Here is a 21,771-nt window from a genome sequence, read left to right as displayed (position 1 = left end):
GATCATTCCAGACAACGGACAGTTGTGATGCTGGACCTGGTGCAGTAGCCAGATCAGAAAACATCCACTGCAGCATGTTCCTATCTTTCTTTCACAGTTCACATGTAAAAGGTGAAAATATTTGATGACAATCTTTGTCATATTATCCTGACGCAACTGTTATATGGAAACTCCGCTGTCTTGTAGAATAGAGCAGACTGTTTATAAGAGTTCTAGCACCCAAAACCCCAAGCAAACAGAAGATTTTTCTTAAGGAAGCTGTAACCATCCAGACATTTTCCCTGCAGCTCAAACACATAGATAACTTGAATCCCTAAGGCATATATACAGAGGTAATCCTGATGATACAACCACTTTAACTAGTAAGTTCCCTCTAATGAGACGCTAACAGCTTGAAATTCCTTTTAATTGAGATATTGATGTTACTGTAGCTGCAGCTCTGGCTACGCTCTTCCAATAAAGTGGAAGTAAAGGGCTGCAATAATTCAATTCTCTCCCTACACTGTCTCATAGCGAGTGTGTAGCAGCCAGCAAGAAAATAAAGAGACCAAACACCACAGATCGCCCAGAATTTGAGATTAAAAACTTGAATTTAAAAGCTGAGGATTTAAAAGTCATGGCCTGTTCTGTAATAGCACTGTACCCGGCGGGAACTTAGCGCTCCCCACGTATCAGCATACTGTTACATCACTGTTCACGGTGAGTCGGAAGCTTTTATATAGCAATCCAATAATACCAATTATTGGGCAAAGGTGCATTCTTACGATTGTTGTTCCTGATAGTTGGCCTGTATGCTAGGGCCAGTGATCAGCTGATCTTTTTTGCAGCCAATTTAAACTGCCATATTGGCCGCACATTGCCCCGTGTAATTGGGTGGTCTATGACTTACAGCGATAAAGTAATGGCCTAGATTGATTGAGCAGTGTGAAGACAATTGCCAATAATTGTGATTTGTCACTTATTATCGTTCCACTGGCCCAGGTAAAGGGTCTTTAGTTGCTGTGGCCAATAAGGAGTTTGAAATAGGAGGGGGCTCTTACTCTTTTGAAGCATATTGTGATACTGCAGCACTATCCTCCATTAAAAATAAATCTCATAACTCAGTAATATAAAATATTACCTATACTGGAGAAATGGGAAATAAATGTCACCTTGGATGTATCTCACACCCTTTCACCTGAATTGTTTGACTTAGATCCCCTCAACAAAGAACCAATTCAAATCTCTCAAGCTCCCATTTTTCTGTTACCTTCTTATGTTTCCCTGACTATAAATGGTTTGTTTTATTGAGGCTATATAAGTAGAATGCTGAGCTGGGAATAAGATGGCAATAGGTAGTATGGCAGTATAAGGGTCACAGATAAATGTGTAACATGACAGGGAGACAGGCAGCGCTTCTCTGCCTGATATATGTTTTCTCATAAATATGAAAATACCCTGTGTCCTTCCTCCACAACATCTGATGACAGAACGCCGGATAAGTACAACACTTTTATTGCCTGGAAAATATCAATGTATAATTTTATCAACTAGAACATGAATGCCTTTTCTTTACATGGAATTTTGCATAGTAAAATGCATCAAGTAGTAAAAAAAATGTACATGAGCTGCTTAACAGGGAAATACATACAGAACATTACTGCTGACAGAAATCTATTCATAGCTGAAAAATAAAATGTAATATTGAAAACATAGATGTAAGCCAAGCCAAGAGAAATGAGCAATAACCACTACGATGTGGCCAAGCCTGTAGTATCAAAGCAATAATCAATATGGTCATAATGGCCTGATTGATCAACTTTGACCTGGCATCTTCCCTATGGCATAACAACATGTAAATGGAGGTGTGATATGGGGTAAACTCAATATATCTTGCTACAATAATTGACCATCCGATTAGAGAAGAAATTATTATGTAAAAATAATCTTTAATGGTGCGTTCACACCTACAGGATCTGCAGCTGATTTTCTGCAGCAGATTTCATTTAAATAACTGAACACAGCACCAAAGATCTGCAGATCTGCTGCAGATCCTGTAGGTGTGAACGCACCCTAAGGGTGGTATTACACGGAACGATAATCGGCCGAATTGGCTCGATTCGGCCGATTATCGCTCCGTGTAATAAATGCAACGATCAGCCGATGACAACGATCATCGGCTGATCGTTGATATAATTTAGAACCTATTTTCGTCGGGCGCCGACCGCGCACCGCTGCGTGTAATAGCGGTGCGTGGCCGGCGACTAACGATATACATTACCCATCCACGTTCCAGGGCTGCTCCTGCCGTCCGCTTCTCCTTGCGTCCCGCGCGCGCTCTAGCGTCACAGCGGCCTGTCAGCTGATAGGCCGCTCAGCCAATCACAGGCCGCGGCGGTCCCGGCCTATGATTGGCTGAGCGGCCTACCAGCTGACAGGCTGCTGTGACACTAGAGAGCGCGCGGGACCCCCGGGAGAAGCTGACGCAGGAGCAGCCCTGGAACGTGGATGGGTAATGTATGCCAGTTTAGCAAGGGCTGCAAGGACATCGGTAACGATGTCCTTGCAGCTCTTGTCAAACGATTATCGGGCCGTGTAATAGGTCCAGTAAACGAGCAACGATCTAGCAGATCGCTGCTCGTTTACAGGTATTATCGGGCCCTGCTCGGCCCGTGTAATACCACCCTAACTCAGGTAATTCAGCAAGTGAACTAACTCCTGACTGAACATGTTGCTTGTTTGTTATTCCTTAGGGTATGCTCACACAAGGGGCACTTTCTGGGGGAGGGGGACCTCTTTTCCAGCACCAGATCAATCATACATTTTTTTTTAACATCATATTTTAGTACCTCCACTAGAGATGAGCGCACCTTGAGCATTGTTCGGTATTTTAATATTCAAATCATAGGTGCATTATAATGAGGGCAATCTGGGCAACCGCCCGGGGCCCTGAACTCTGGGGGCTCAGTGAGATTGCCTCCATTATAATGCCTCAACCAGTTAATACTCCCGCTGTGCTCTGGCCCTTTAACTGTGAGTGTCCCCAATGAACGTTCACAGTTAAACTATGCGACTGCGGCGCCCTGACTGGCAGAAAGAAGAACCATTGGCTCCGCACTCTGCCACTCACTCTTGTGGTCGGAGGCAGCATTACTACCTCCAACCACCAGAGGCTGCTCTCTCCACCAGCTCCCCGGCGCACAAGCAACGTGCAGGCAGAGCGGGGAGAGGAAGAGGAAGAAGATGCGGCGGCCTGCTGGCTCTGAAGCCAGGTGAGTTTATGTGTTTGTTGTTTTTGTGATTGGAGGAGGACTTACAGTGGGATTTTCTACAGGGAGGGTCATTGCCTATAGGGGGTATCACTAATAAGGAGAATAATTCCTTGGGGAATACTGCCTACTGGAGGGGGGGCACGTTGGGGGTACAACCTATTTGAATGCGCAGAAGAACCAACTAGTATATAGAGGCTCTATTTAGAGATACAACAAGGTCTAACTACTATATGGACCTATACTATACAGAGACACAGAGTACACCTATAATATATGGGGTGGCCTGACTGCTATTTTGGAGGCAAATATTGGGCATAATTGCTCATATTGGGGGTCCAGAGGGGGCAATGTTACTATGTAAAGCAATACACATAGAAAGTTTGTATAGAGATGAAGAGGATGATGCCCATAATGGGGCCCACAATTTCTGAACTACCCGGGGGCCCAAGGTACCTTTAATCTGCCCCTGATTCAAATGCCAAACAATGGGAATCGAGCATGCTTGAGTTGCGCTTACCTCTAACCTTCACGCTTTTGAAGAAGTGACAGTAAAGGAATGATTCTTTATCTGGATGCTGGAAAAGATGTGTTTTTTTTTCTTTTCTCTATGAAAGCTAGAGGATTTATTTTTCTAACAGTTTACATACTCCAGAATTGGCTCCTGATAGAAATTAAAGGGAATCTGTCAGCACCTGGACCCGATCTGAGGTGCTGCCAAGTGACAGCTCGCAGTTTACCTTTGTCCTAGGTGTCAATGGAGGGGATGCTGCACAATTTCCTTTCTTGTACTGTAATCAAGTGTCAGAGGAATCTTAGTGAAGTGCTCGTCCTACTGTCACGTCTCACCACTCCCTCCCACATCCTGCTCCCTCTTCCTTATGAATATTCAGTAGTGTCCAGCCTCCACTTGCATTCGCTCCATCTTCACGCCACTAACATAAAGGGACACTCGCAGTGTCCAGACAGTTCGCGCATGCGGCAGTGAGTTCACAGGCTAGGTGTTTCCTGTTTCTGCTGTTCATGCAGGTGCTGTCCTTTGGTTTATGCTGCCTGTGCAAGCGGCAAAGACAAAAAGCACGTGGCCGGAGTCCATTTAAAGTAATTTGGAATAGTAATATAATGCACTCTTTTGTTTGCTTATTGTAAATACAGTACAGTAAAAAGTGACATAATTGTTATATTAAGTTTTAACCTATAAAAATGTCACACCCAAACTAGAGACAAAAGTTGTGCTGTTTCTAGAAGAAGGCAGTCATGTTTTTCTAACACTGGATAAACCCTTTAATCACAGATTATATATTATTATATCCTTGGTCCATTAGATATTATAAACTGTGAGGTGGTGAGAGGGGCGGGAGAGAAAAGACAACATAATGTCTATTTAAAAAGATCTTTAATGTACTGTTTGTTGTTGTTCAAAAGGAGGGGGGGGGGGGGGGGCATCGACTGCAATCTCCATGTGCTCCATACAGTCACAGGAAAACGTAAGTGAATCCTTTTGGATAACCTGGGTTTCTGCACTGATTACAATCAACATGTGGTGTAGTTATTATTCCAATCACAATTATAACACTAATAACCCACAACAGTTGTAACGTTCATACCTTTCATTAAGCATGTTGAGTAGTTTCAGTTCATCAATATTTCCCAGATGTCTTCTGTGCAGATCATGACACAGTATTTCAAAAGAATTTAGGTAAATTTACTAATGCAATTTTTCTAGAGACAGCACCATTCATTTTCAGTCTGGGTGAGGTTTTTCAACTTTGTTCCATTAAAGTGAATGGAGCTTATCTGCAAACCACACCTGAACTGGCAACAATAGTGGTGCTGTCTCTGGAAGAAAGTGACATGGTTTTAGTAGCACTGGATAAACCCTTTAACAGGAAACCCACTCTTAGGGAGAGTAGCAACAATCCTTTTTTTAATTTCTTTTTGTAGACCACTTGTCTAATATAAACTAAAATATATTGAGCTCTTTAGCAATGCGTTTGCAGCTTTTTCCCGCTTCATGCATCTCTATAACCTGCTACTTGACAGTTGACTGAATTGAGGCACGCTCCACATAAACCAATCTTTCTTATGAAGAACAGGTTTGTCAGTAAACAGGTTTTCTGTACCTCTATGTATTAGGTGAATCACTTATAAAATCCACACTTCCACTCTCTTCTTCTAAACAAATCATGCCTCTCTTGCAGTAAGAGGAGAGAGGCACTTTAGGTCCAAGGCAAGGATGCTCTAGGCCTCGTCTCATTGACACCACGCCAACAAATTAAGAAAGTGTTTTTATAAAAAGGACAGCCCCAGGAGATATTTGGACTGGACATGAATTGACCACAGTGACTGTACCAGGGGCGCAGGCTGCATTAACCAGTTGCAAGGGGACTACCACTGCCATAAAAGGGGGGGGGGGGGGTGCTTGGCTTACAACGGAATTTAACTGGATGGCACATGTCATAGTAAAATGTACATGAATGCCAGGAGCCAAGGAATGCCAAACAAGCATCAGTTCAGAGCATCATACTGCCTATGTCAACTTGCATTCTTCCTGTAGTGCATCCTGGTGTCATTTCTACCTCAGGTCAGCAACACACACATACCTAGCCATACACATGTTCTAAGAGAAATTGTCATTCATCTGACGAGGCTGTCTTCTTTTATCCTTGCATAGTCCAGTTCTGATGCTCACGTGTACTTTTGGCAATGGAGAGGGAACATCAGCTACTGTATGTGTCGCAAGCTGCAACATATTGTGTGTTCTGACATCTTTCTATCATGAACGACATTAAATGCGAACTCCAGGTAGAGGTAAAAAAAAATAAACTAGCTGCAAATGCATATAGCATTGCTTACCTGTCTAACCCAGGTTTGAAACTACCAAAAATCCATTTGCTTTTGGGCTCTTCATTCTGTATTTTGTGGCTGTACTTCCTGGTTGAGCAGTTGTACACCGTACTACAGGTTCCTGAATGCATTGCTTTCCTTCAGCTGTTCATTATTGTCCTCCACCCTACCCATTCCCCGCCCAAAGCTGTTGCAGAACTTTTAGGCTGTGTTCACACATTGCAGTTTTTATTGTTACTAAATTAATTGCCGTACTTTATCATTTCATTGTGGTCCCACCCATACAGCATGCTGTTACTACCTACAATGCAGATATTGGAATAAAGTAAAGAACTTTTTGAATTACATTTTTTTTTTCCACGCACGTATTATAATTAAGCATCTTTTGTCTTTGAAATTGATCCCACAATAAGGACTTTATCCAATATTATCTTACATGGGATATACTGTTTATGCCTCGTTTTTTGTCCAGGTGGGATTGGCAGTGTCGGCTCTGATCCTCTGTGCCATTTAGCATCATTTAATTGTGTTACTGCATTATTTTTGTGAAGATGCTGCAGTATTGCAATGAAACTACATGTGTGAATATAGCCTTAATTTCACTGCAGACTTTTGCACAATTAGTGAAGTTATAGAAGCTGCCTCTGTCACTTATTGTCTGCTCAGCTGTAGGCTAAAGGCTAAAGAGGCTGGACAGAGATGGTGAATCGCTCAGGGGATTGAGGGATCCTGCCAAAACCCCTGTGACATCACGCTCTGCCCCCTGTCTGCATCATCAGCCTGATCTCAGCAAACACACACAATGTGAGACAGAGGCATGGAAGATTTGTCTCCTGAGGTGGGAGAGCAGTGGGAACAGGAGACAATTAGAGATGAGTGAACCGGGTTCAGGTTCGAGTCGATCCGAACCCGAACGCTCGGTATTTGATTAGCGGGGGCTGCTGAACTTGGATAAAGCTCTAAGGTTGTCTGGAAAACATGGATACAGCCAATGACTATATCCATGTTTTCCACATAGCCTTAGGGCTTTATCCAACTTCAGCAGCCACCGCTAATCAAATGCCGAAAGTTCGGGTTCAGATGGACTCGAGCATGCTCCAGGTTCGCTCATCTCTAGAGACAATATGTATTGGCACATAGGCCAGTTTTCTTCACTTCCTGGATGTCAATCAGCTACCAGTGTGGCAGAACCGCACAGATATGGTAATACATTATATAGGCACATCTATATAACCTTTGATGTACTTTTAATAGAAAAAAAAAAGTCTTCCTGATCTGGAGTTCCCCTTTAACCCCTTAAGGACCGGGCCTGAAATGGCCTTAAGGACCGGAGCAAATTTTATGAATTTGACCAGTGTCACTTTATTCATTAATAACTCCGGGATGCTTTTACCTATCCGGCTGATTCTGAGATTGTTTTCTCGTGACATATTGTACTTCACATTTCTTGTAAATTGGAGTCGATACTTATAACGAATCTTTATGAAAAAACCCAAAAGAGCATGAAAAATTGTGAAAAAATGCATTTTTCCAACTTTAAAACTTTTCTGCTTATACAGAAAATGGTTATACCACATAAATTATATATTAAATAGCATTAGCAACATGTCTACTTTATGGTGGCAGCATTTATTAAACTATATTTCATTTTTTTTAGACAATAGGAAGCTTAAAACATTAGCAGCAAATTTCCAAATTTTCAGTAAAATTTCAAAATCAGATATTTTTAGGGAACTGTTCAGGTTTAAAGTGTATTTGAGGGGACTGTGTGTTAGAAAGCCCCACGAAGCACCCCATTTCAGAAACTGCACCCCCTAAACTCTGCAAAAGCACATCCAGAAAGTTTTTTAACCCTTTAGGGGAGTCACAGAAATAAAAGCTAAGTGTGTAAGAAATTTGAAAATTTTAATTTTCTGTGCAGAGATTTTATTGTAATCCAATATTTTTCATAATTATAAACCTATTACCAGAGAAATGCACCCCAATATTGATTGCCCCGTTTCTGCAGTTTATAGAAATACCCCATATGTGGCCCTATTGCGCTATTTGACGCAACCACAAGCCTCAGATATAAGGGAGCGCCTAGTGAATTTCAATGGCTCCGTTATTTTTGGTCATTTTTGACTGTACCACTTCAGGTTGGCAGAGGCTCTGGGGTGCCAAAACCTAAAAAACACCCCTAAAGGGACACCATTTAGAAAACTACACCCCTCAAGGAATGTAACAAGGGGTGCGGTGAGCATCTGGACCCCACAGGTGCTTCACAGATTTTCTAAACAATATGGCTTGAAAAAAGACTAAAGTATTTTTTACACTAAAATGTTGTTCTAGCCTTCAATTTTTCATTTTCACAAAGGGATAAAAGGAAAAAAAAACACAAAACATGTAGCGCAGTTTCTCCCGAGTACGGAAATACCCCACATGTGGACATAAAGTGCCAAGCGGGCGCAGGACGAGCCTCCAAAGGGAAGGAGCGCCAATTGGCTTTTGGAAGCTGGATTTCACTGGAATGGATTTCAAGGGCCATGTCGCATTTACAGAGCCCTCGTGCTGCCAAGACACTGGAAACCCCCCACAAGTGACCCCATTCTGGAAACTACACCCCTCAAGGAATCTAACAAGGGGTGCAGTGAGCATATGGACCCCACTGGTGACGGGCACAAATGTGGAAAAATGTGACGTGAAAGTGAAAATTTTCATTTTTTCACTTTCATGGCACAAATGTGCCCGTCATCCAGGGGTCCATATCCTCACTGCACCCCTTGTTAGATTCCTTGAGGGGTGTAGTTTCCAGAATGGGGTTTACAGTGTTTTGGCAGCACAAGGGCTCTGTAAATGCGACATGGCGTTCATCATCCATTCTAGCCAAATCCAACCTCTAAAATCCAAATGGCGCTCCTTCCCTTCAGAGGCTTGCCCTGCACCCACATGGCGCTTTATGTCCACATGTGGGGTATTAACAGACTCGGGGGGAAATTGCTCTACACATTTTGTGTTTTTTTTTCTCTTTTAACCCCTTGTGAAAATGATAAATTCAAGGCTAGACCAACAATATAGTGTAAAAAATTTAATATTTCATTTTCACGTCACATTGTTCCACATTTGTGCCCGTCACCAGTGGGGTCCATATGCTGACTACACCCCTTGTTACATTCCTTGAGGGGTGTAGTTTCCATAATAGGGTCACTTGTGGGGGGTTTAACTGTCTTGGCAACACAGGGGCCTTTTGAATGCAACATGGCCCCTCGAAATCCATTCCATCCAAATCCAGCCTTCAAAAACCAAATGGCGCACCTTCCCTTTGGAGGCTTACCCTGCACCCGCATGGCGCTTTATGTCCACATGTGGGGTATTTCCGTACTCAGGGAAAATTGCTCTACACATTGTGTTTTTTTTTATCTTTTAACCCCTTGTGAAAATGAAAAAATCAAGACAAGATCAATGATTTAGAGTAAAAATTAAAAAAAAATTACACTAAATGTTGGTCTAGCCTTGATTTTTTTCCATTTCCACAAGGGGTTAAAAAAGAAAATGAACACAAAACGTGTAGGGTAGTTTCCCCTGAGTACGAAAATACCCCACATGTGGACATAATTTGCCATATGGGCACAGGGCAAGTCACCAAAAGGACAGAGCGCCATTTAGAGGCTGGAATGGGGGATGGAGGCCATGTCGCAATTACAAAGCTCCTGTGCTGCCAGAACAGTAGAAACCCCCCAAAAGTGACCCAATTCTGGAAACTACACCCCATAAGGAATCTAACAAGGGGTGCAGTGAGCATATGGACCCCACTAGTGATGGGCACATGTGTAGAACATGTGCCGTGAAAATAAAAAATACAATTTTTTTCATTTTCACGTCCCAAATGTGGCCGTCACCAGGGGGCCATATACCCGCTGCCCCACTTGTTAGATTCCTTATGGGGTGTAGTTTCCAGAATGGGGTCACTTGTGGGGGGTTTCTACTGTCCTGGCCACACAGAGGCTTTGTAATTGCATCATGGCATCCTCTAATGGGAATGGCGGCCATACCTATTTAGCTGGGGAAAAGGGACAATTCTAATTTATTTGGGGGTATTAGGCCAATTATTAGTTTATAAGGTTGAAAATTACAGGTGTCCATCAAATTCAACCTGTGTTGATCCAGAGGAAGGCAAAAACCCCTCGTGAGGCAGACGACAGTAGCCTCATCACAGGGGAAAAATTCCTTCCCGACTCCATAATGGCTATCAGAATAATCCCTGGATCAACGTGACCCCTGAAATAGGAATAAGGGACAGAATTTAGATAATGTAGAACCCCAGTGACGTGTGGTGCGCCTTGGAGCGATCCAGTATGCAGAGGCCGGGGGGATCAGGACAGGTGTCACACTGGAAAATGTTGTCCTTCCTGATCCCCCTGTTACCCCACACTCTGCACTTCTTCTGGGGTCTCCCTTTCTCCAGTGTGGGGGACGTCACCTGGAAAATGTTGTCCTGGTGCGATACGGGGTCCTTCATATCCAGAAGTGCTGGGTCCGCTCCATGGCTGCTAAATATTAGGGCTTTATTACTACTTCTGATATTTACGGATCGTGCCACAAGCTACAGTAGCTCGGGCAGCGAGGGACCGGAAGAGGGGGTGCTGGTATAAAAGTTATCCCCGTACAGGTGGTGACCTTTATCCAGCAGTGGGAAGATCAGTTCCCGGACGATGTCCCCACTAACTCCGAGGATGGGGGGGGGGAGTGGGCATCTGGGGGCTGGATTCGAGTGTCCCTTCCTTCATACACTCTAAGGGTACGTGCACACTGCGGAATCGCGAAGGATAACCCTTTGTGCATTCCGCAGTTGGCACCCGCCGGCGGACTGATGCAGGCGCACGTCTCCGTCCGTGTCGTAGACTCCATTCTATGCACGGGCGGATTCCGCTCTCCGTCCAACGTGTTGATGGAATGACGGATGATGGAATCCGCCCATGCATAGGATAGAGTCTATGACACGGGCGGAGACGCGCCCCTGCATCAGTCCGCCGGCGGGTGCCAGCTGCGGAATGCACGAAGGGTTATCCTTCGCCATTCCGCAGTGTGCACGTACCCTAAATCTGTAAGTGTACCCTGAGGTACTCTCACAGAGTTTGTAGAATTTCACGCCATACCGTCATCTCTTATTGGGACGGTACTGGCAGAAAAGACGTGTCTGGGGGGCAGCGTACGCTACGCTACTCCCAGACACGTCACTGTATGATGAGGAGGATGAGGATGAATGGAGGAACAAAGGACCCCCCATTCATCCTCACTGGCTGTTTCGGTGTCGGAGGCAATAATAACGTATGCGTCCGATACCGAAAACACCCTGGGGGCCATCTTTATATGGGGATTGGTATATGGGGTATGTAGTGGTGTAGTGTAAAACTTTATTCAATGTAGTGTGGTGTAATGTAGTGTTTTTTTACGTGTTTTTTACAGTAAGTATACAAAAAAAACCTACGCCAAAAATGGTGTTGCTGATAAATGCCGCACTTATGTTCGGCACTTATCAGCAGACCGTGGCAGTAGGATATAAAAAAAAAACCACCCTACGCCAAAAAGGAGGAGTTGCTGATTAGCAGCGCACTTTAGTGCGATGCTGATCAACACTCAGCGGCGATAGGGTGCGGAAAATAGAAGAAAAAAAATTGGGAAAAAAAATTTTTTTTTTACTACATTCTGAACATCCCTGTAGTGGCTGATACGTGTATTACACTTATCAGCCGCTAGGGGGCAGCAGAGCGCAAGATACGAAAATAGACGACGCTGGAGCCGGAAAAATACGAAAAAAGACGACGCTGGAGCCGGAAAAAGCCGATCGGGACTCACGGAAGAAGCCGAAGTCCCGACAAGATGAAGAGGACGCCGGGAACCCGGCAGACGCCGATCAGGACCCCAGGACAGGTGAGTAATGTACAAATACCTGCTCTGGACCCCTCAGCTACCTAGCTGAGGGGTCCGGAGCAGGTATTTATTACTTGTGGGGACTTTAATCGCCGCGAACGATTGGGATTGGGGTCACGGCGATTGGGACGGTGGTACCGTGACCACCATTACTTTTTACAGTAATGGCGGTCGGTGCCGTCCTCGGACAGCACCGACCGCCATTTTTTTCCGGGTCATCGGGCCACCGATGGCCCGGAAAGGTTCCGATCGCCGCTATGGGCTTATCAGCCAATAGCGGCGATCGTCGGCATGGGGGGGGTTAACAACCCTCCATGCCGACAGGGAGAGATGGCCTGCTATGTATTATAGCAGGCTATCTCCCCCGATCGGGACCCGGCCGGCCGCGGCGCCCGTTTAAAGGGCCGACGTACCGGTACGTCATGGGTCCTTAAGTGACAGTGATCCATGACGTTCCGGTACGTCATGGGTCCTTAAGAGGTTAAGGGTTTTCAGGGTTTTGAGCTACTGTAGCAATTCTGTAGGACTGGATCGCATAGGCTTACTAAAACTCGGCAAAGCGATGAAAGAGTCGCTCATTCCCTGTTGCCAGTTCACTGTCTGTCTTTCCTTGTTCCCCAGTTTGCTGAGTACTACCCACTACATTAGTTAAATAGTGTTAATGCTGTTTTTTTTTTTTTTTAACCAATACAAGAACCTAATCCAAAAATGAAGGAAAGTATAAAGGAAAGGCTGATACTTGTTCTCTTTTCTTATCCATTCCTTCATATGCTACAAAAAATCTAGATCATAAAAAAATAAGCCTAGCTCTTTTAAGAATCATGTAGTGAAGCATGGTCATGGGGCCGGGACCATGCATGGCATCAATGACTTTAGTGCTACTTTTCATGAATTAAAGCAAGTGAATTACAAGATAAAACCATATGGTGTATTTCTCTTACTTCAAACAATGAGAATATTTGTTCTTTGCTGTATTCCCACTAACATCTGGAATACTTGAAAGGAAGCTGGGAAATGCATTGCTAATATGTTGCTTTAATTATCGCATAACATACAAGTAGCATTTATTAGAAAGTAATGTTTTAATCCTACAAGCCCCCTGGGTGCATAGAGAAGCGGCATATGCAAAAGGGTCTTGAAAATACAAATCTGTTTCAGTAAAAAAAAAAAAATTCATTATTATCAATATTTCCAGCCTGTAGCTGCCTAACATAGAAAATAATCAATCGGATTAGCATGAGAAAACCGTAAAGGCATTCAATAACTGTATAAAAAGGTAATGATCACTTTTATGTAAAATATATGTAACACAGGGCTACTGTAAAAGAGTTTGTGCGGATTCACTGTAACACATTACATGCCTTCGTAACATAATGCTGATCTAAAGGGATGACCAATTAAAAACTTATAACCGTAATATCATGTCACTGGATCATTGGTTTTCTCATGCCCAATTACATTAATGAAAAACCTTTTTATCATTTTTTCCTGTCTCATTTACCCTGTCTTATTCTCATTTCACACCCTTTTATTGTTTGCAATGGACCAGTGTGTGTAAATGTAATGTCAATTGTCAGTGTAATGGGCCTTTGGGTATCCCATGCAATGAACTGATGACTATAAACTCTTCATTGACCCAATAAAATAAGGACATTTATTTCTTACCTCTCAACAACCATCAGTACAGCTATCAAGCAGTGTTTCCCATCCAGTCCTCATGCAACCCCTGAGTTAGGGTCTATTCACACATCAGGATATTTTCCGCTATTTTTCTGCAAATCCGCAAATTTCCATCCGTGTTGCATCTGTATTCTTTGCTGATGAAAAAGTGTGGTTAATAATCTAGTCACTATTTGCCGATTGTGGATCGCATCCGCACAAATATGGATCCCATAGGGTTCTTTTGGTGTGTCCATGATAAATTTCAGTCCACATTAAGTTCTGTCCTTTTTTAAAAAAAAGTACGAATCACAGTCGTGTACACACCTACAGATGTGTGAATGGGGCCAACGAAAAACATTGACCCCATTCTCTGTCCATCTGCAATTGAAGGCAGAATTGCGGACATGTGAATAGGGCCTTAGTAGTTCATGTTCATTTGGATTCTGCACAGTACGTTGTCACTTCATATGGGGGATGGGATGGTAACTAGTACAGATTTAGTATCCACATTAAGAAGCCTTAAAGTGTCACTGTCGTGAATTTTTTTTTTGCAGAAATCAATAGTCCAGGCGATTTTAAGAAACTTTGTAATTGGGTTTATTATCCGAAAAATGCATTTTTATCATGAAAAAGCAGTTTGAAGCTCTCCCCCCTGTCTTCATTGTTCTCCTATGGAGAGAGCTAAAGAAAAGACCAAAACAGGACAACAAAGAGTTAATCTACAAATCCCTCACGGGATATCTCCTGTGACAGTCACCAGTGACCTGTCTGAGCTCGGATTACAGCTGTCACCCAGCTCCGTGCCTGTAATCCTCTGTTATCTGCTTTCTGCTGCCAGCTAACTCCCTCCTTCCTCCTCCCCCCTCCCCTCTCCCTAGAGCAGACAGGGGACGTCTCCTGCAACAAGTCACAATTTTCAGATTTTTCAGAGTGGATGAAAAAGAGGGAGGGGGGGGGGACCTGGGAAAAGGCTTTTTACATGCAGATAATGGCAGATTTGGCTAATAAACCCAATTACAAAGTTTCTTAAAATCGCCTGGACTATTGATTTCTGCAAAAAAAAAAAATACGACAGTGACTCTTTAACTTATATCAAACCACCAAATTAGAAAGTTATAATTCTTGTTATGCGATGACTAGTGTTGATCAGACTTGCCAAACTCTCCAGGTTCAGCAACATTCTCAGAACCTTGACGCTTGACATATCACTTCCGGCATCTAGAGAAGGGAGTCCTGGAAAACATGGATACAGCCACAAGTTGTATCCATGTTTTCCTGGCAGATATGTTTTATTGTGTAAAATATAAAAATATATTTGGCATTTCTGTATTTATACCAACCAAACCAATTTACTTTCCAACTTACTATCCATGTGTAAAGCCTATTTTAAAACCAATAGGATACAATTTATTTGAGAATATGAACTACAGGGCACTATAGGTCAAACAAACAGGAGTGGCAACACACTGAAAACCCAAGGTTTTTAAATATTGGATAACCCCTCAAAAGGGGTTCTCCAGGCAAACGGAGTCAGTTCACATGGAGTAAAACTGGCGGACTTCCGCGGCGGCCAGCCCCCGTGTCATACAGTCTATAGAAGGGTGTACGCCTTCTCTCTCCGCGTGGAAGAATTGACATGTCAATTCTTCTGAGCGGAGAGGCGTAGAGAGAGAAGGCGTACAAGCCCTTCCATAGACTGCCTGTATGACACAGAGGCCGCCAGTTTTACTCCATATGAACTGGCCCTTAACCCCTTAAGGTCAAAGCCAATTTTCGTTTTTGCACTTTTGCTTTTTCCACTTTATGTTTAAAAGTCCATAGCGCTTGCATTTTTTCACCTAGAGACCCACATGAGCTCTTATTTTTTGCGAAACCAATTGTATTTTGCAATGACAGGCATTATTTTTCCATAACATATGCTGCGAAACCGGAAAAAAATCATTTGCGCTGTCAAATTGAAAAAAAGAAATTTGTTTTGATTTCGGGGAGTTTTGCATTTACGCCGTTCGCCCTATGGTAAAACTGACTTGTTATGCATGTTCCTCAAGTCGTTACGATTACAACGATATGTAACATGTATAACTTTTATATTATCTGATGGCTTGTAAAAAATTCAAGCCATTGTTAACAAATATATGTTCCTTAAAATTGCTCTATTCCCAGGCTTATAGCGCTTTTATCCTTTGGTCTATGGGGCTGTGTGAGGTGTCATTTTTTGCGCCATGACATGTACTTTCTATCAGTACCTTGATTGCGCATATGCGACTCTTTGATCACTTTTTATTATATTTTTTCTGGATTTGATGGGATTAAAAATGCGCAATTTTACACTTTGGAATTTTTTTGCGCTTACACTGTTTACCGTGCGAGGAATGTGATTAATTAATAGTTCGGGCGATTACGCGCGCGGCGATACTAAATATGTTTATTTATTTGTTTATTTACTTATATTTATAAAAGGGGAAAAGGAGGGTGATTTGGACTTTTAATAGGGGAGGGGATTTTTTATTAATAAAAAAACATTTTTACTTTTTTTTTTAACTTTAACTAGAAGTCCCCTTGGGGGACTTGTATATACAAAGCACTGATCTCTCATAGAGATCAATGCTGTGTATATACACAGCAAAGATTGATCAGATCGGTCATAGATTGCTATGGCCTGCTGCAGGCGACAGCAATCTATTGCCGAGTCGGGATCAGCGTCATTCCGACGCTGAGGCCCGGCACGGGCTAAAGAACGGATCTCCCCCCCGCGATCGCATCGCGGGGGGGAGATCCGTCCCACTAGACACCAGGGACATGTGGATCAAAGCCTCTAAGTGTAGCTGTCAGGTTTGACAGCTGCACTTAGAGGCTTAATTAGCCGGCGTGGCAATGTTACCCGCGCCGGCTAATAGAGGCACTGCCCGGCTGCACATGTCAGCCAGGATCAGCGCCGTTCAAAGCGGGGTCCCGGCGGGACCCCGCTCTGAACACCCCCCCGTGGCACCATGACGTATCAGATACATCATGGGTCGCTAAGGGGTTAAAGAAAACCAAAACGGCAGAATTGTCTTGACTGAATCACTGTATTGACCTTTGATATATCCCCCTTTATATTACCCCCTTTTTTTCTAAATAGCTACTGTATGTTAATATTTTTTCTGAGTACTGGAGTTCACCTTTGACCCATGATCTGATTTGACTTGGCAGCAGCTGCCTGACACTAGCTGCTTTTTCAAGGTCATTGATGAATATTAAAGAGAATAGGGCTTAATGCTGACCCCTATGGTACCCTACCAGTAACAGTGACCCAATCTTTGTGTGCAGTGTGATTCACTGATCTGAGAGTTATTTACACATATTTCCCCAGCTCAACCAAGAATTCTAGTTTTGGGTGGCAACCTTTTATAACACAGTATCAGACGCTATGGAAAAAGGAAGATATATGATTATAAGATGAAATGTTAAATGTAATGGTTTCTATGTGCTTAAATCAGTATGAGAAGCACTTATTTTGTCTGATGATCCTTCAACTACTTAATTTTCTCCTCCACTCAAAAATGGTAAAAGGAAAACTTAAATGAGCACAGCAAGGATACTACTTTGTACTCCACAGAAAAATGTAGGCAAGAAGTAGGCAATACTCAATATCAGAATAATTATATACACCATAATTATATAAAACCATTAGCTTTATAGTAAAAAAGGAATTATAGCAAGAAAACACAATGGGTCCTGACTGAAAACAATTTAACTTAAATTTAAAAGACAAAAGAATACGTTGCTGGTTAACCTATTTCCTTCCATCCTCCGTGGATATTACTTTTAATATAAGACCATTTAAATTTTGAGTGTGTACATTCAGCTGTAAAAAAAAAACGCATCAGAAATTTTATGGTGTTTTATACAAGCTGTAAAACAGTTACATGACCAAATTGAAAATTTTAAATCTTGATTTATAAAAGACACTCAAAGCAATATCAACATATTTTACCAGAATACACAGTGAGGAAATGTCCAAGTCCTGAAACTAACTTTTAAAAGTACATTTGGTCCATAAAAATGGCCACATCATTCACAATAGAGATGCAGCATTATTTCTCTTTTGCAAAGTATTTTCATTGAAGTATGAGATTTCATGGTTATCATAAACCAAAAGACAGTGCACTTTACTGCACCAAAACAGAGATATAAAATAGTCTAATACAAAGCTTTATATACGACATCAGATTTCACATTTCAGTACATTTTTGTGGGTGTACTGCAGAATTTCAAGACTGCAAAATTTCTAACATCAGATAAAGAATACTGTGTATTACAACATATAGCAGCCTCACAGAATTGACTTTCAGCTGAGGCTATGTCTCCAAAGTCTCTATGTCCAGCAATAATACAACAAGAATACAGTGAATAGAAAAACAAATATAAAATCTATTGGACAGGTGGAACGGAAACACTAAAAACACTTAGATGGTACCTTTATTATAGCAACTCTATTGAAACTTATTCTTATAAATAGGTTTTATTCAAGAATAGCCAAAGACCTGATATCTGTTTAAGATTACTGAGAGAACTTCTATGACCTGATTGTTATATTAAATGTTAACGGAACTCCCAATGACTTGATGTCCATACCAGATGACCAACAGAACTCCCAATAACTAGATGTCCATACCAGATGACCAACAGAAAGCCCAATGGCTTGACGTCCATAGTAGATAACCTACAGAACTCCCAATGACTTGATGTCCATACTAGACTCCCAATGATTTGAGGTCCGTATCGGATAACCAACATAACTCCCAATGACATTACGTCCATATAAGATGACCAACAGAACTCCTAATTACTTGATGTATCAGATGACCAACAGAACTCCCAATGACATGACGTCCATGTTAGATGACCAACATAGCTCTCAATGACTTGACGTCCATATCAGATGACCAAGAGAACTGCCAATGACTTTATGGCCATATCAGGTGAGCCACAGAACTGCCAAAGACTTGTTGTCCATATCAGATGATCAAAAGTAAGGCATCAAATAGAGGCATGAAATGTGTCCAAAGTCAGGAATCATCTTCCTTTTGTTTTCTCTGAAAAACAGAACCACAGACCTTCAGAAATCAATAAACAAGCAAGATGTGAATAGCTGTAGTGGCCCTATTGATTTATTACTGGATGTGTTAGGTTTCCTGTAGTTTTGATTATAAGAATAAATACCTTTCTGTGGTTTTCTTTCTGCTTTTGAAGTGTCTGCCCTGTTGTGTCCTTTTCCCCACTTTCTGTCTAGCGTATATCCTGTAATGGACCTATTATTTCTGCTGTACATTTTAGCTGGGTAAATCAACCAACTCTATCTCCATCCCACCATGTGGGAGTTTCCGGTGAGTGAAACAGAGCTGCCTAAATTCTAATGACATACTAAAAACTGGACGTTTGGTAAAAGTCTGATAGTGTGGGGTATTGCATTCCATAAAACCGGTTTTGATTGTTGAAGATGTTAGTCTGTGGAGTGTTTGTGGGTGACTTTAGGGCCAGTTCACAAACTGGGGGAACTCTCCGCCACAGAATCCCGCCAGGCTCCGTGTCATACAGGCATTCTATGGGATGGCTCGCGTCCTCTCTCCACATGGAAGAATTAACATGTCAGTTCTTCAGAGCGGAGAGGCGCGCGAGCCCTCTTATAGACTGCCTGTATGACACGGAGCTGGTGGGATTCTGAGGCGCGGATTTGAACAAGCAACTAGCGCAGAGGGGAGGTATCAGAGAAGATTCTACTGCATTCAGGATAAGAATGGAAAGTTTAAAGTGTCACCGTCGTTTCATTTTTTTTTTTTTTTGCAGAAATCACTAGTACAGGCGATTTTAAGAAACTTTGTAATTGGGTTTATTAGCCGAAAAATGTCTTTGTTGTCTATCTGGCCAGAACTGCTTTTTATCATTGATGGATAGTGTCATCTAGGTGGGGCTTCACAGCCATTGTACCCCTTATCTTCCCACTTATATCAGTGCCGTAGTCCCTACCCCCTCCATAACGTCATCAGAATGGGACGCTTCTATAAAGTGTAGGCGGAACTTATTTTCTACGGCGCAGGCGCGGTAATAGCAGATGAGGATACGGCAAAGTCACTGCCGGACCACACCTGTGCCACAGAAGATGAATCCCAGCCTCCACTCAAGTAGGAGCATCCCATTCTGATTACACCATGGTGGGGGTGGGGACTACGGTGCCAACATAGGATGTGGGAGCACAATGACAACGGTGCCCCGCCCAGATGACACTTTCCACCAATGATAAAAAGCATTTTTGGCCACAAAGAAAACAAAAACATGTTTTATACAGGTAAATATGAACTGTGCCGCAAATGTGTACATTTCTAAACGGTGCTAAGAACTGCACATATCTAAAGTGAGGTGACCATATCACTTCAAGACATGGGTATAAAAATTAAAATATTATAGTAACTAATGGGAACAGTGCAGAGACCAAAAAGGAGCTGACGTGCTTAGGAAGACTGTACATTTGGGAGGTTCAGCTATATATGAGCTTATGACAGTAATTATCACTTCTCTAGTCCTCAACTAAACATAGCAACAAGTACCAAAAGCTCCCTGAGCCGTGCTGTCCTAGACTATATTGATGAGTAAGGCGTTGCTAGCCTCTTTGAGAAGTTAATCATGTTATATACATACAGACTGCAGCATAAATGAATAACATATTAAAATCAAGTACTATAATTGGCCTGGCTGCAATTACTAAATCACTTTACGTACTGCATATGACAGATTAAATATAGCTGTAGTTACATAACCATTGCGCCTCACTGAATAGATTCCCAGTGCCAAAAGAAAAATTCTAGGCAATTGTTTCTAGTAAAAAAAAAAAAAGGAAAGTAATTAAGTGAGAAAGTAAATGAGGTAAGCACTCCTTTCTCTATCTTCCAATTATATAAAAAAAATATGCGGAAATGAAATAAATTAGTACCATTAATTTTCTTTTTAAAAGGATTTCCAGCCCTCTAACATTATTTACTTTCTGTGTGGCTAGGCTGGAATTAGTGTTTTCTAAGTTTGTCACTGTGATTCTAAGAAGAAGTCTTAATGGAAGTAAACAACATAAAATGATACTTTAGTTCTATTGCTGTACTATATTTTATCTGTGTTGGTGCAGTATCTGTCTAATTCAGTCTGCTGCAATGCAAAACTTGTGGAAGTGGAGGAGTACTGCCATAGACGGTTGTTATATCTGCATTTTTGCTAAATGGCACATGATTATGTGTCATTACACATTACACTGTACATACAGTAGATTCCCTTAAAAGACCTTGGTTATCCTTTACAATTTATGATAGAAAAATATATTTTGCGTTATAACTGAACACACTGGTTTAGCTCTTCTATTTGTCTTCGAGAAATAACAATTTTATGACTTTGATGTATTCAGGCCACACCAAAAGGTTTTACAGTGGTTTCTATTTACATAAAAAAGAAGGAATCCCCCTGGAATTGTCATTCCAAGGGCACCAGGTCCGCACTGACATCTCATTCCTGTAGGAGATGCCTAATCACTAGCGAAGTAGTGACCTGTCTAAGCCATTGATTGGCTGAGTCAGTATTTTCTTCAGGAACAAAACATCATAGAAAGAGTAAGCAGGGTTGACCAGCGTGGACCCAGCCATGTTGGAACAGCAGCTGTGGGGAGATTTAGGGGTATAGATTTTAAAAGCACCCCAAGCCAACTGTAAAACTTTGGTATGGCAGAAATCACCCTTTAAATAGATGAGGTAATGGGGTAATTTAATCTGGAACATTTATGGCATATCCCAGGGACTTAAACCTGACAAAAAAATAAGGACCCCCCAGCCCTGTCCCACCTACTTACAGTGGTCCATCTTACTCCCATCTTATGGATATGGCATATATTGCATTACTATGTGGTTTACACAACTGCCAATTTAGGCAAAACCCATTCAGCTGTCCCGGAACACCTATAGCTGCCACAAGCAAGGTTAGATTGGTCTGGGGGCTCTTAATCTTACAGGTAGTGGGATTTGCATCTATCAGACATTTATGGTATATCCTGTGGATATGCCATAAATGTCCCAAATGGGAATACTTT

The 21,771-nt window shown here is 42.2% G+C and overlaps 1 protein-coding gene across 3 annotated transcripts in view; it reads right to left on the bottom strand.

Annotated features, from left to right (window-relative positions):
- Nucleotides 1–17,372: 17,372 nt before the first annotated feature.
- The window catches only part of LOC138799354 (solute carrier family 22 member 15-like), a 261,620-nt gene continuing 257,221 nt past the window's right edge, over nt 17,373–21,771 (bottom strand). For all 3 annotated transcript variants that reach the window (XM_069980394.1, XM_069980391.1, XM_069980395.1), the window contains one exon: nt 17,373–18,745. In XM_069980394.1, coding sequence (XP_069836495.1) covers nt 18,719–18,745 — 27 coding nt within the window. In that variant the 3' untranslated portion in view covers nt 17,373–18,718. The remainder of the gene's footprint in view (nt 18,746–21,771) is intronic.

This window comes from Dendropsophus ebraccatus, chromosome 8, assembly GCF_027789765.1.
Source record: "Dendropsophus ebraccatus isolate aDenEbr1 chromosome 8, aDenEbr1.pat, whole genome shotgun sequence".
Lineage (NCBI taxonomy): Eukaryota > Metazoa > Chordata > Amphibia > Anura > Hylidae > Dendropsophus > Dendropsophus ebraccatus.
Note: the sequence above shows the minus strand (reverse complement) of the source record. Positions and strands in the feature narration are given on the sequence as shown.